The sequence below is a fragment of the Dipodomys merriami genome, unplaced genomic scaffold (assembly GCF_024711535.1).
Source record: "Dipodomys merriami isolate MVZ:Mamm:240054 unplaced genomic scaffold, mDipMer1.0.p SCAF_1000, whole genome shotgun sequence".
NCBI classification, from domain to species: domain Eukaryota; kingdom Metazoa; phylum Chordata; class Mammalia; order Rodentia; family Heteromyidae; genus Dipodomys; species Dipodomys merriami.
This window is the reverse complement of record NW_027202273.1, coordinates 66,269-79,194: the sequence shown is the minus strand read 5'-3', so window position 1 is coordinate 79,194 and position 12,926 is coordinate 66,269. Positions and strand designations below refer to the sequence as shown.

The following is a 12,926-nucleotide window of genomic DNA, read 5'->3' as shown; positions in this document are numbered from 1 at the left end:
CCCAGAAAGCATGCCCTTGAAGCATGTCTCTAATTATATGCAGAAGTCCAGGGCTCTAAATAATTTTGCTTTTTACATTTTTGTTTTGTTTGCTTGTTTTGGTGCCAGTCCTAGGGCATGAACTCAGAGTCCAGGCACTATCCCTGAGCTGCTTTGGCTCAAAGCTCGTGTTCTATACCACTTGAGTCACAGCTCCACTTCTGGAGGCCAGGCACTGGTGGCTCACACCTATAATCCTAGCTACTCAGGAGACTGAAATCTGAGAATGGTGGTTTCAAAGCTAATCCAGGTAGGAAAGTCCATAAGACTCTTATCTCCAATTAACCACCAGAAAACTGGACATGGAGCTGTGGTTCAAAGTGGTAGAGCACTAGCCTTGAGGGGGGGAAAAAAAAGAGCTCAGGGACAGCACCCAGGCCCAGAGTTTTAGCCCCATAATGGACCGAAGGTGGGGGGGAGATAGTCTCATGGACTGTCCTGCCAGGGTTAGCTTCAAGCTGTGACCTGTGATCCTCAGATCTCAGCCTCCTGAGTAGCTAGGATTATAGATAGGCTTGAGCCACCAGAACCTGGCTTCTAAATCACTTTGAATGTACCCTCTCTGTGTGAAGACTGGAAGAACCCCAGTTCTGTCTCCCTCCGAATCACTACCTAGACTTCCCAGCTGGGGTACAATAAGTCCTGCCTGGTCTAGTGTGCAAAGGACATTTTGTTGGTTCTTCTATATATGTACCTTTCCAAATGAACTTTTGCTAAGAAAAATGTCAATAAACGAAGAGGAAGCTAGGTAGACAGAATTTAAACCTAATTCATTCCACTTCAATGGGAGACCGACCAACGGAAACACTTACTTAAAAGGAAACAAATACTTTAAAAGGGAAAAAAATGCTTAAATGGAAATACCACCTCCACAGAATAGAAGCACAACTCAGCATGGCCACGTTACCTAAGATTGTGTGTGTGTGTGTGTGTGTGTGTACCAGTGTATGCGTGTGTGTGTGTGTGTGTGTGTGTGTGTGTGTCTGTGTGTGTGTGTGTGTGTGTGTGTGTGTGTGTACTGGAGTATGCATGCTAGTGTCTTATCTCCCAGGAGGGGGAACTCAGCTTGCTAGGTGCATGAACTTTAAATATTAGCACAGCTGAGCATTGGTGGCCCATGCCTGTAATCCTGAAGTAGCAAAAGACCTTCTTCTGTGTTCTTCCCAGTAATCTTTTCTTAAAATGGATGGATAAATTCACTTTTAATTCATTTTTATTGTCTATGGGCACAGGTGGCTCACACCTGTAATCCTCACTACTCAGAAGGCTGAGATCTGGAGATCACAGTTCTAAGCCAGCCTAGTCAGGAAAATCCATGAGACTCATCTCCAATAGCTAAACTGTGGTGCAAATGGTAGAGCACTAGCCTTAAGCAAAAGAGTGTTTAAGGATAGTACCCAGGCCCTGAGGTCAAGCCCCAAGGTAAGCACAAAAAATAATAATAATAATGAATTAACCAGGTACCAACTGTTCATGCCTTTCATCCTAGCTATGCAGGTGACTGGGATCAGATGATCTCAGTTCAAAGCCAGCCTGGGCAGGAAAGTCCATGAGACTCTTACCTCCAATTAATCACTAAAAAGTTGGATTTGGAGCTCTGGCTCAAGTGGTAGAAAACTAGCATTGAGTGAAAAGGCTAAGGGACAGCACCCAGACCTTGAATTCAAGCCCCAAGAACCCCTCCCCCCCCACCCCCCCCCACACAAGTTACCATGTGTGACCCATATTTTTTAATTCTCAATTCAATTTTCAATTTTAAACAAAATTACAGAAAGTAATCTAGCAATTAATGACATTTTCAGATCCCAATTATTTTGTTGTGACATAATGCCCAATTCCAGACTCTGTGTCCATCCACAGAGCACAAGGCAGTGTTTCAAATGCAGAGTCTGGTGTGCTGTCTCAGACATGTAACCCAAGGCCTGCACACTTGCAGGTCAAAGTCCACAACTGCCCCAGGTTTGGAAACATAAGCCAGTCTTGTCTTGTAGCGGCATCCTGCTTGCTATCTCTACCATCTTTCCATTAACAGAGCTGGGAATGTGAAGGATATTTTCCAAAATCCCTGCTCTGAGATGACAGATCTCCACAGAGTTAAAATGCTGCTCTGGGGCCTGCTACATGCCACTTATCTCATAGCTTTGCTTTGTTTTCCTTCTTGGTGTAGTTATTCCAGAAATTTCTGCCACTTAGCACTTGTATAACCCGACTGGAAATGGGAACAGGTGGAAAATTGTACTGAAAAACAGGTTGTGAATAAAAATGAACAAATGTAAAAAAATAAAAAATATAATGCCACCCTGGAGATGCTGTAAACACCACCCTCCCCTCCCTGACACTGAACCTCCTTTCTAAGAGCGACTGAATCCCCAGTGAGGGGAACCAATTCTTTCTTTGGCTTGGAGATGGCCAAGAGAAAAAGCTGAGCCTTTCTAAGAGGAAACAAAAGACACGGTGTGCACTTCCCTGCCTGGCAAGCAGATGAAAGACTTTGAGCAGGATAAATAGGAATGCAAAGCACAAATGAAATGCTCACCTCCAAGGGTCAAGTTTGTATTAATTCACATTAATTTCAGGAAGTCAGATAAAAATGACTCAACCCACTGTACAACCACAGAAAAAGGACAGCAAACTATCATTTTTGTGAAGCAGGGAAGTTGGCACCGGGCAATGGCTGCAGCAACCCAGTCATTCTGTCTACTGAGCCCATCCCTATGTTTAGGTTGGAGATGTCTTAGGATAAAATACTTACGTCTTGTACGTAAGTTTATCAGCTTTGGTGAGGGGAAAGGGAAGCACAGAAATGCTGGGATAGAGGGTGAACTAACTCAGCAGTGATATTCACAAGACACTGTGTTGGAAATGAACTATAGAACGTGGGGAATCGGGGTGGGGGCGGAGGAGGGGAAAATAAAACAGAAAAAATGAGGGAGGGGGTGACACTGTCCAAAAAGAAATGTAATCAATGTCTGACTCATGTAACTCTAACTCCTCTGCACATTGCCTTACAATACAAATAAAAATTAAAAAATTAATAGACCAATTTAAATGAAAGCAAAATACTTAGCAGTTTTTAAACTTCTCTAATGTAATTTTCAACAAGATGGATCTGTGGTAGTTATACTGCCCACAGTTTAATTCTAGCCAGATGTTTTCTCCTCCATTTTGAAATTTATTTTTAGCCTACCACATGGCTTTAGTGACAACTAGAAATGATAGATAGTTTTCCTCAACTGTGCAGGTGGAAATAGTAATACCTGGTATATTTTGTGCTGCTTGTGCTTTTTAGGAAGGCAAGGAAATGCAGTGTGGAAAAATATGGCTCAAATATGCTAATGTTACTACCCCAACTAGACCAGGAAACAAGAAAGACCAGGATGCCACCCATTCACTGCCAAGTGCACAGGCACCTTGTTCAACAGCTTTCACGCCCAGATATGCATGAGTTCTGATTAGCATCCATGAAACAGCCTAAATGGCCCAACATTTACTATTTGAAATCAATTTTTATCCATTTTTTCATCAATTTTCATCATCACTGACCAACACTAGGAAATATTTAAATTCAACCTGTCTTTGTCTTTCCCTCTGTCTTTCTCTTTCCCCCTCCTTCCCTTCCTCCCACCCACCTTTCTCTCCCCGCCCCTCCATAGACTTTAAATAAAGAAACAGCCTGTTTTTGGATTGGCTTGCTTTGTTTCTCTGAATTTGCTCAGAGAAGATGATAAAAAAAATCTACATAGCCAAGTTATTCATCAGTAATGTAAGAGCTGTTGAGATGGCCACCAAACTCCAATTCCATGATTCCCAATCCATTCTCTGTTCACAGTGGTTCCTTCCTCCTCTGCCATGGGAAATAAACTGGAGAGACTTCCAATTAAACTAAACTCTGCCCATGAGGACATCCCAGGGACTTTCTGTTTTAGAGTACAGTCACTCTCAAAAAAACAGCATTCTATAAGCACATACAGCAGACCCAGAGGGTAGGCAGCTTAAGATGAAATAACCAACTAAGATCAACTTACTGGAGATATGGTTAATCGAAGGATAGTGCCGTTTTTTATTTCATTGCAATTCTGGAAAAGAAAAGAAAAAAATGGGTGAATATTAGAGTAAGAAGAAGCTAGGAAGAGAACAAAACAAATATAGTCAAGCATCAACTCTATACAATAAACATACTTATGATTACATGATTCACTACAGAATCTTAACCTGGGCCCCAGATGTGTTCATGTTATATCAAGCTGTTGACAACACTCAGCACCAAGGAAGTAAATTTATTTTCACTTGCAAAAAGTAAGGATGCAGATCCCACAAGTAAAAAGAAGTCAATTTAAACACTAAACTCAGTGGATAGGACCCAGAAATTCCATTCCTATGTTTATAGCCAAGAGAACTGAAAACATGCCCAAAGAACTGAAAACATATGCCATATGAAGAACATGTATATACATGTATACAGAAACATTGTTTATTAACAATCTACAAGTAGACCCATGCCCATCTCTAAGAATAAGTGGCCATACAAAATGAGGCCTGTTCATCCATTCACTAGGAAATGCAAAGCAAGAAGCATTGGTGTGTGCTATAGTATAGATGTCCCTTGAATGTATTACACTCAGTAAAAAAAAGCCAAACATGAAAGAGCCCATGTTGTGTGGACCCACATACAGGAAATGTCCAGAAAAGACAAATAAATACATAAAAACAGGAAGTAGATGCATGACTGATAAGAAGGAGAAATGGGGAGCTACTGCTAATGGGTACAAGTTGTTGTTTTTTTATAATGGGATGATGATAATGTTCTTAAATTAATTGTGTTTCTGGTTGCACAATTCCATAAATACTTTTTCCACCAAAAAACAAAAAAAAAACCAAAAAATAAAGTACTTTTTTATTTTTTGTCGGTTGTGGGGCTTGAACTCTGGGTCTGGGCACTGTCTCTTAGCTTTTCAGCTCAAGGCGACTACCACTTGAGCCACAGCACCACTTCTGGTTTTCTGGTGGTTTATTGGAGATAAGAGTCTCAGGGACGTTCCTGGCTTTGAACCAAGATCCTCAGATCTCAGCCTTCTGAGTAGCTAGGATTACAGGTGTGAGCCACCAGCGCCCGGCAAGTAAAGTACACTTTAAAAGTATATTCTGGCGGCCTTGGAACATATCTCAATAAAGTTGTAATTTTTATTTCTTTATTGGAGGTACTCAGGGTTCATGCTTGCTAAGCAGGTGCTTTACCATGTGAGCTACACTGCCAGGTCCTTTCTATACTGCTCATTTCCAACATAGGGTCTTTTTTTTTATAAGCCCAGAGCCCTAGGACGTAGCTGGGATGGCAGACCTGCACATCTTTATGGTCAGGGTGACCAGCAATGACACTGTCTTCCAGCAGAGAACTCACAGCTTGAACTGAAGGTTTTTGTTTGGAATAGCAGGACCCTAGCCTAAAAATAACCAGTGAAAACCAGACTAGGGTCATGGTTCAGTGGTATCATGCTGCCTAGCTAGCACAAGACCCCTGAGTTTCAATCCTAGTACTGCCAAAAAGAAGAAGATGAGAAAAAGGAGGTGGTTCTGATTTTGTAGATTCTACACCAGAATCACAGCAGAGATACTGGGGTTGGACCACTTGTCATCTTCTAGCTGCATAACACTGCCATAAGCAGCAGAAGCGGCCTCTGGCCTGGCCCTCCCCTTTGGAAAGTTGGTATGGCTGGGCCTTCCCCATCTCCATGTGAGGAGAAAAGTTCAAAGCAGTGCCTGGCACACTGCAAATACTCAGGGAGAAAAATAACTTTATTACTAAGCACAAACTAACATCCATTAGAAAAGTACAATGCTGTAGCCTTGTATGTTTGCAACTAAATCATTCTTGTAATGTGGTAAACAAGAATGAGGATACAATCTCTGCTACCCTACAAAGAGCCACACATATACACACACTACACACTACACACACACACACACACACACACACACACACACACACACACACACACACACACACACACACACACACACACACACACACACACACACACACACACACACACACACACACACACACCCCTCTTCTGTATGCAGAACAGCATGGCCAGAATGACATTCTGTAGAGCTGCTTTACATCAGAACCTGCCATTCTCAATTAATTTTACCCCATCCTCTTTGTCCCTTCTAGGGGTGCATTTGCTAATTTAGTCCTCCAAGCATTGTGCTCTGTGTGTGCACGTGCACACATATCCACACATGCAACTCTGTGCATATGATTTTACTTATTTATTTTGCTTATTAGCCATCTTCCCTCAACCTCAGAATGTCACCTCTGTGAGCTGATAGTTTATCCCACTCCATTGTTATATCTATGGAGAATGGTGAACTTGTATGACCCAGTCAACATGCAATAAGCATTGGTAAATAAATGGCAAAGTCTCCACATCAGGCTATAGACAGACAGGACTAAGTTCTATCTTCTGGACATTCAATAAAGTAAGAGAAACTGTCATGTAATCATTGCATCTGTACCATGAAGGGGTCAGCAAAAGAAAAAGTGATCAGTATAAAAGAGAAAGTAATCAGTAATATACCAGGCCAGGCGTGTAATGAAGAGATGTGAAGGAGGAGAAAACATAGATCAAACGCTTTTAGTGCAGGCAGTATTCAAGGAAGTCTCTTCCCGGCCACACACAACACTTCCCAGAGAGAGAGGAAGAAGCACTACTACACAGGAAAGGCCAAATACATCATTATATATCAATGGAATACTATTCACCCAAACAAAGAATGAAATTCTGCCATGTGGCACAACATAGATAGAACTGGAGGTCATTATGTTAACTGAATGAGGCAGGCACAGGACTATAGTACATGGTCCCATTCACCTGTAGAACCTAAAACAACTCATCTCTTGGAAGTGTGCATAGAATGGTGGATCCCATAGGCCAGGGACAGCAGTGCTGAAGGGAAGAAGAAGAATGATCAATCAGTAAGTACTGTTACACTTGGATAACAGCTAGAAGTCCCTGTGTGCTAATGCATGGTAGGGCGAATATTTCACAAGAATAGATAGAAGAAAGGATCTGAGTATTTTTTATCATAAAGAAATGATAAATATGAGTTGGGTGCTGGTAGCTGACATCTGTAATCCCAGCTACTCAGTGGTTGATATCTGAGGATAAAAGTTTAAGCCAAAGACTCTGAGAGACTCATCTCCAATTAACCACCAAAACTCCAGAAATGGAGGTATGGCTCAAGCAGTAGAACACTAATCTTAAGTGGATGAGGAAAGGTAAGGAACAGCACAAGACCCTGAGTTCAAGCTACAGTACTGGCACAAAAAAAAGGCAAGGAAAGAGAAAAAGAAAAGGGAAAGGAAAGAAAAATATAAGAAGGTAAATATAACTAGCCTACTTTAAACATCATGTTATGTATATACATATAGAGACATCATCCTATACCCCATAAACACATACAATTTTGATGTTTTATGTATCAATTAAAAGATGAAAATTTTAATTTAAATCTTAAAAATCTGTCTTAAGATATTCCCCCACACACAGAATAAGTATTCTAAATGTTGAGGTGATAAAGTCCGCAGTAAACAAAACTCATTTTAGCTCTTCAAAAATGAAGAAAAAAGTAGAAAGAATACTTATGCAGAGAAATATCTTCCTGCACATTATGCAGAAGGATGACAAGCAATCCAGGGAAAGGCACCCAAGGCCTGCTGTCATCCTCACACTGCCCACTGTACCCCTTCCACCGCCCCCACCTTCCCCAGCCATCCACAGGGGCTCTGCATTTCTTTACAGAAGCAACCCATCCACTCAGCATCCATGTAGATAGTATATAATAACGTCCTGCAGAAAATCGTCACCTCTGTCCAATTTCTCCCCCTCTGAAGTTTGTTCTTCCATATGCCAACTTTCTACCTCATCAGACAAATGAAGAATGGTGACCTGGTCCAAAATTCAATTTCTACTCCCCTTACTGTGATTTAGCAATTACAACAGAAATTTCCAGGCAAAGGACATGCCTATGATTTCAAGGATGCAACTCTCTACTTCTCCTCACCACCCCATCCCTTCCACCATCCTGGCCTCCCCCTATCTCTGGGCTGAGAGAAGCCTTTTAGTTTGGAGGCACTGCTATCCAGTAAGTATTCTTCAGCCACATTACTTAATCATTCCAGAGACTGGCTTTGATTGCAAATCTGCTCCTGTTCACCCCTTCGGGGTCCCATTTGCTTGATCTTCACCCTTCAGGCTAATGAAGCAGTTGAGGACCTTGTATGATAACCAGTTGCTAGGATACAGAGCAAAGCCTCAAGACAGAGGACCACAGAGCTGACATTTAAGGAGGAATGTTAAAAATACCCTAAAATAAAATCTGATTTCCCCAAAGAACCAGGAAGGGGAAAAAGGCAGAGAGGTGAGTGTGTAGGAGAAGGAAAGAGGAAATGAGGTCAACTCTTGTAAATACTTTTCCTGTAACTAACACTGGACCTTTTGGGGGCAAGATCTTCCCATCATAGTCTATCTATCAGTGGAAGGAAATATGGTTTGACTTCTTTCCTAATTTTTCTTTCACCCTCTCCACTAGATTTTGTTCTCAGTTGTCCATCTCTTTTAATGGTTTTACTGCAGAGAGCTCTGAAAAATCCTGTGCTCAATTCTAAAAAGAAAAAAGAAAAGAACGAGACAGGTATTAAACGCTATCTGTTAACCAACCACTATGGTCTGTGAACCCAGAACAGGAATGTGCTTGCTCCCCAATGAATGGATGATCTCTCTCACTCTGTAACAAGATCAAGTTCAGGATGAAGGGACGGAAGGGGTAGGCAGCTCCCAGGAGTCCAGGAATGTACCAGCATCTCACAAGGCTGACCCAAAGACCATCAGGAGACTGTCCCCTTCTGGGTTTTGATCACATCCTTCTGAAGGCAGAGAAATGTTTTTCTGGAGACAAACCAGTTTCCCTTAAAGGAACATGCATATTCATATGTCTTCTACAGCTAAAAAGACAGAACCACCTACTAATTACTCCCTTAGCCAACCTCGCATGACAGGACTGAATAATTATCACCCCTTGTGCTTGGTGCTTAGGTCCATGATCCAAAAGCCAAAACAGAACCTGATTGACGTCCAGATCCCACTAACATTAAAAGATGTATTGACTCCATTTTTTTTGAAGTGACATGAGGTAATTATTTAGATTTGAGTCTTGGCCTTGGATCTAGCCAGTGGCTGGGCACCCTTGCACAGCAGGAGAGGAGGTCAAGTATAACTGGATTTCTGACCAGGTGCTGGGCTGGGCTATTTTTATGGGGTAAGGATGGTGGGCCCATTGTGGCTGGAAAGCCTGACAGAGTAGGAGGAAGGAAGCTGCAGATTGGGCCTGAGCCAACTGCCTTCTTGTATGACCTTGAACATGTCAATGAACTTTGGCTTCCTTATCAACAGAATGGAGGCTAGGAAACCCTTGCTAAAGGTCAATTCTTTTCTATTTTATTGTATTTCTAGTACAATAAAGAAAGAGGAAATATTTGAGGCTCTTGAGCAATACTGCTGATAGAATGAAAGGGTGATAGGGAAATAAATCTGTCATAAGAAATAACTTGAGGAGACTGAGGCAGGGGAGGGAGGCTTTGAGCAACTGCACAGGTCCTGACCTTGCAAGTGTTGGCTCTGGGCACTCGTATCTCAAATTAAACAATCCAGAAGAGAAAGCCAGACCTAGGAAGTTAGTAAGGAGTGAGGTCTATGGTGAAGATGTCCACCTTTCCTTTCATAACTCTTAGACTGTGTTTAGAGATGCATTGTTGGTGGATGACTTTGTTTTGTGTAACAAAGATCCTTTTAAAAAAAAAAAGGCCAAATTCAAATTGCATTTGCAATTTTTTTAATTCTGCACATCTTTTAAATTTTTTATTATTAAGTAGTTGTACAAAGAGGTTACAATTCCCTAAGTCAGATTGTGAGTAATATGACTATCTTAACAGTCATAGGGCCAGAATTTAAATTTTTATCTTGTAGAAACACTGGAGTTGAATGTACGCTTTAGGATTCAAGTTACATGCTTGCTGCTTCTTAACCCAAAATTCATCTCCCTTTGTATGTGCTTTGGTACACAGAAGATGGACCTAGGGCTTACCCTACTTTCCAGCTGGGGAAATTGAACCTGCACCAGGAGAATGTACTGGAAAAATTTCCCCCAGGGGCAAGAAGAATGCTCCCACCATAGAAGAATCCACACAGAAGACCTCAGGTCTCCTGCACCCCTAGATCCTGTTCCCCCTTCTGGGAGTCAATTCTAAGGTCACCTAGGAGTCAATTCTAAGGTCCCCAGCACAGGTCATCTGGTCAAGTTTATGTCCTCAGACCAGTTTTTGCATCACAGGGAGGTGGCGAGGACCCCAGGGGAGAAGCAGGGTCTGCTCCCCACCCCCACTACCTCACACTTTTTGTTTGTTCTGGTCCTAGGGCTTCAAACAGGGCATGAGCATTTTGTCTAGGCTAGCTCTACTTCCGCTTCTTGATGGTTAATTGGAGGTAAGACTCTCAGGGACTTTAACATCAATGCTGCCTGTCCTCAGACAGGCCACATAGGCTCTTTTCTGCATCTGTTTCATCTAGACCTACTAGAGCCATTTCAGCCCCTTTATTCTGTTAACCAGCTTTGACTAGTGGCCAGTTCTTTAAGTTGAACATCCCCTGTTTAAATAAATAATGGTATAATTTCTGGTTGGACCCTGACTGATATATCAAGTGTTCCAGATGGTCCCCATACAAAGGAAAATTTAAAGTAATTATACTAAAGCAGGCCAATGATATACTGGTATTAAAAAAATGGTTTGTATTATGGAAACATAGGTCATCACATTGCAAAGTCACTGAGTCAGGTTACAAAACTACACAGAAGCAAGAGTTCAGAATACAATGAGTGTGTGCACTGGGAGATACCGGCACCGAGGTAATCCCTGTATAATGCTACTAATGATAGGAAGGACAGAAGAAAGGAAGGACAGAAAGAAGGAAGGAAGGAAGGAAGGAAGGAAGGAAGGAAGGAAGGAAGGAAGGAAGGACAGAAGGAAGGAAGGAAGGAAGGCAGGAAGGAAGGCAGGAAGGAAGGAAGGAAGGAAGGAAGGAAGGAAGGAAGGAAGGAATGGAGAGAGGGAGGGAGCGAGGGAGGGAGGGAGGGAGGGAGGAAGGGGGGAGGGGAAGAAGCCCAAAAGATGGCCTACATGATTAAGACAGAAAGTAACTTCTGGCAAGTTCTAGACAAACTTGCCCAAGCTAAGTGAATCACACTGAACTGCTTCATTTATTCTTGGGGATAGAGCCCTGCTGGCCAGCCCCTCCCACTATGGTCAACTTTAACCGAGCCACCAATCAAAGGGCAAGGTGCAAATATCTACTTTTGAGTTTCAGTGGATAAGGTAATGCCTATAGTCTCAGAAAGCCACCAAGTCTGGAGGCAAAAACTGTACTGACAGGGGAGATGTTTATGCTTGAAAAATAATAAATTAAAAAGTTGTAAAGGGTCATTGGCAGGGATTGCCAAGGACATTTACTTCAGCTAGGAAAATGCCACCTCCATGGCCAGACCCAGGTAACACCAAAACAACAACACAACAAGTGGCAAGCACTTGCAGCTGAGAGCTAAGGGACTTAGTATGTGAAGCACCCAGGGGAGCATGGCCAGGATGAAGTTACATAGGGCCACATGGCCCACAGAACAGAAGTAACCTAGCAACACTAAGTAGCAACACCAAGTGTTAGGTGGGCCTAGGGCAAACCCAAAAGTTTCAATGACTCTTGGTCATGTGGGCATGTGCCATTCCTGAGACACAACATATACTCATAATCTGAGTACCTGGCATATAGTAAATGGATATAATTGCCCCTCAGTGCCAAAGCCCACAGATGTTCAAGCCCATTGTTCAAAAAAGGTATAAGTAGAGCTGTGGCTTTAAGTGTTAGTACACTATAGCCTTGTGCAGAAAAGCTCAGGGACAGCATCCAGGCCCTGAGTTCAAGCCCCAACACCAACAAAAAAGGTGTAGTACTTGAATAGAACCATGTGATCTTCTCATGTCCTTTAAATTATCTCTAGATTGCTTATACTCCCTAATTAATACAGTGTCAAGGCTAGGTTGTTAGACTGGATTGTGTGTAATAACAACAAGGGGAAAAAAATCAGTGCATACTCAGTCTGGAGGCCTTTTTAAAAATCATTTTCGACCCAGGGTGAGTTGAGTTGTATTCGTCTAAGCAGAGACCACAAATGCAGAAGGGCGACTGTACCTGAGCACAGTGTCTCTGGGCCTCCCTTCCCACACTGCTACCTGAAGACAGTTCCCACACTGTCACGATGGGGATTAAACTAGACAGTGCAAATAAGGGCTCTGCTTGACATGCTCATGAAATATGCAAAGGCCCAATTATCACTCATAAGAAGAGGCAGATTCTGCAGCCACACAAGAGGAAAATCTGCCCCAGGTTGAGAAAGAGAATCTCTGAGGAAGAAGACCAGGGAGGCATACTTGATGATGTCCAGGCCTGAGACAGTAGACTTTTAGGGTTCTCTTTGCTTTTCCCTTTCTGGTCCTGGGTGTTTAGGGAATCTGTTGAAATCTCTGGTTCTCTTCTCAAAATGTTTGTAAGTACATAAAATAAAATGTGGATGCTTGCTAAGAAACCAAAGAGCCATTCCAATATTTTAATGGGTTCATAGTGATATATAATCAATGCAGGACTGAGACAATGTCTTCTGTGTGAGCCAGACAGTATTTTAAGTGTACTGGGACAAGAGGGATCAGCTACAACAGTGACACATGGATGAATGGATATGGCCGCATTCCAGGGCACTTAATATGCGGAAACAGGTGGCAC

General features: G+C 42.4%; 1 protein-coding gene across 1 annotated transcript in view; it reads right to left on the bottom strand.

The window, feature by feature from the left end:
• The window catches only part of LOC138806994 (engulfment and cell motility protein 1-like), a 50,313-nt gene that overhangs the window by 720 nt on the left and 36,667 nt on the right, over positions 1–12,926 (bottom strand). Inside the window, exon 4 of the mRNA XM_069992544.1 lies at positions 4,065–4,115. Within this exon, the coding sequence (XP_069848645.1) occupies positions 4,065–4,115 (51 nt within the window). The remainder of the gene's footprint in view (positions 1–4,064; positions 4,116–12,926) is intronic.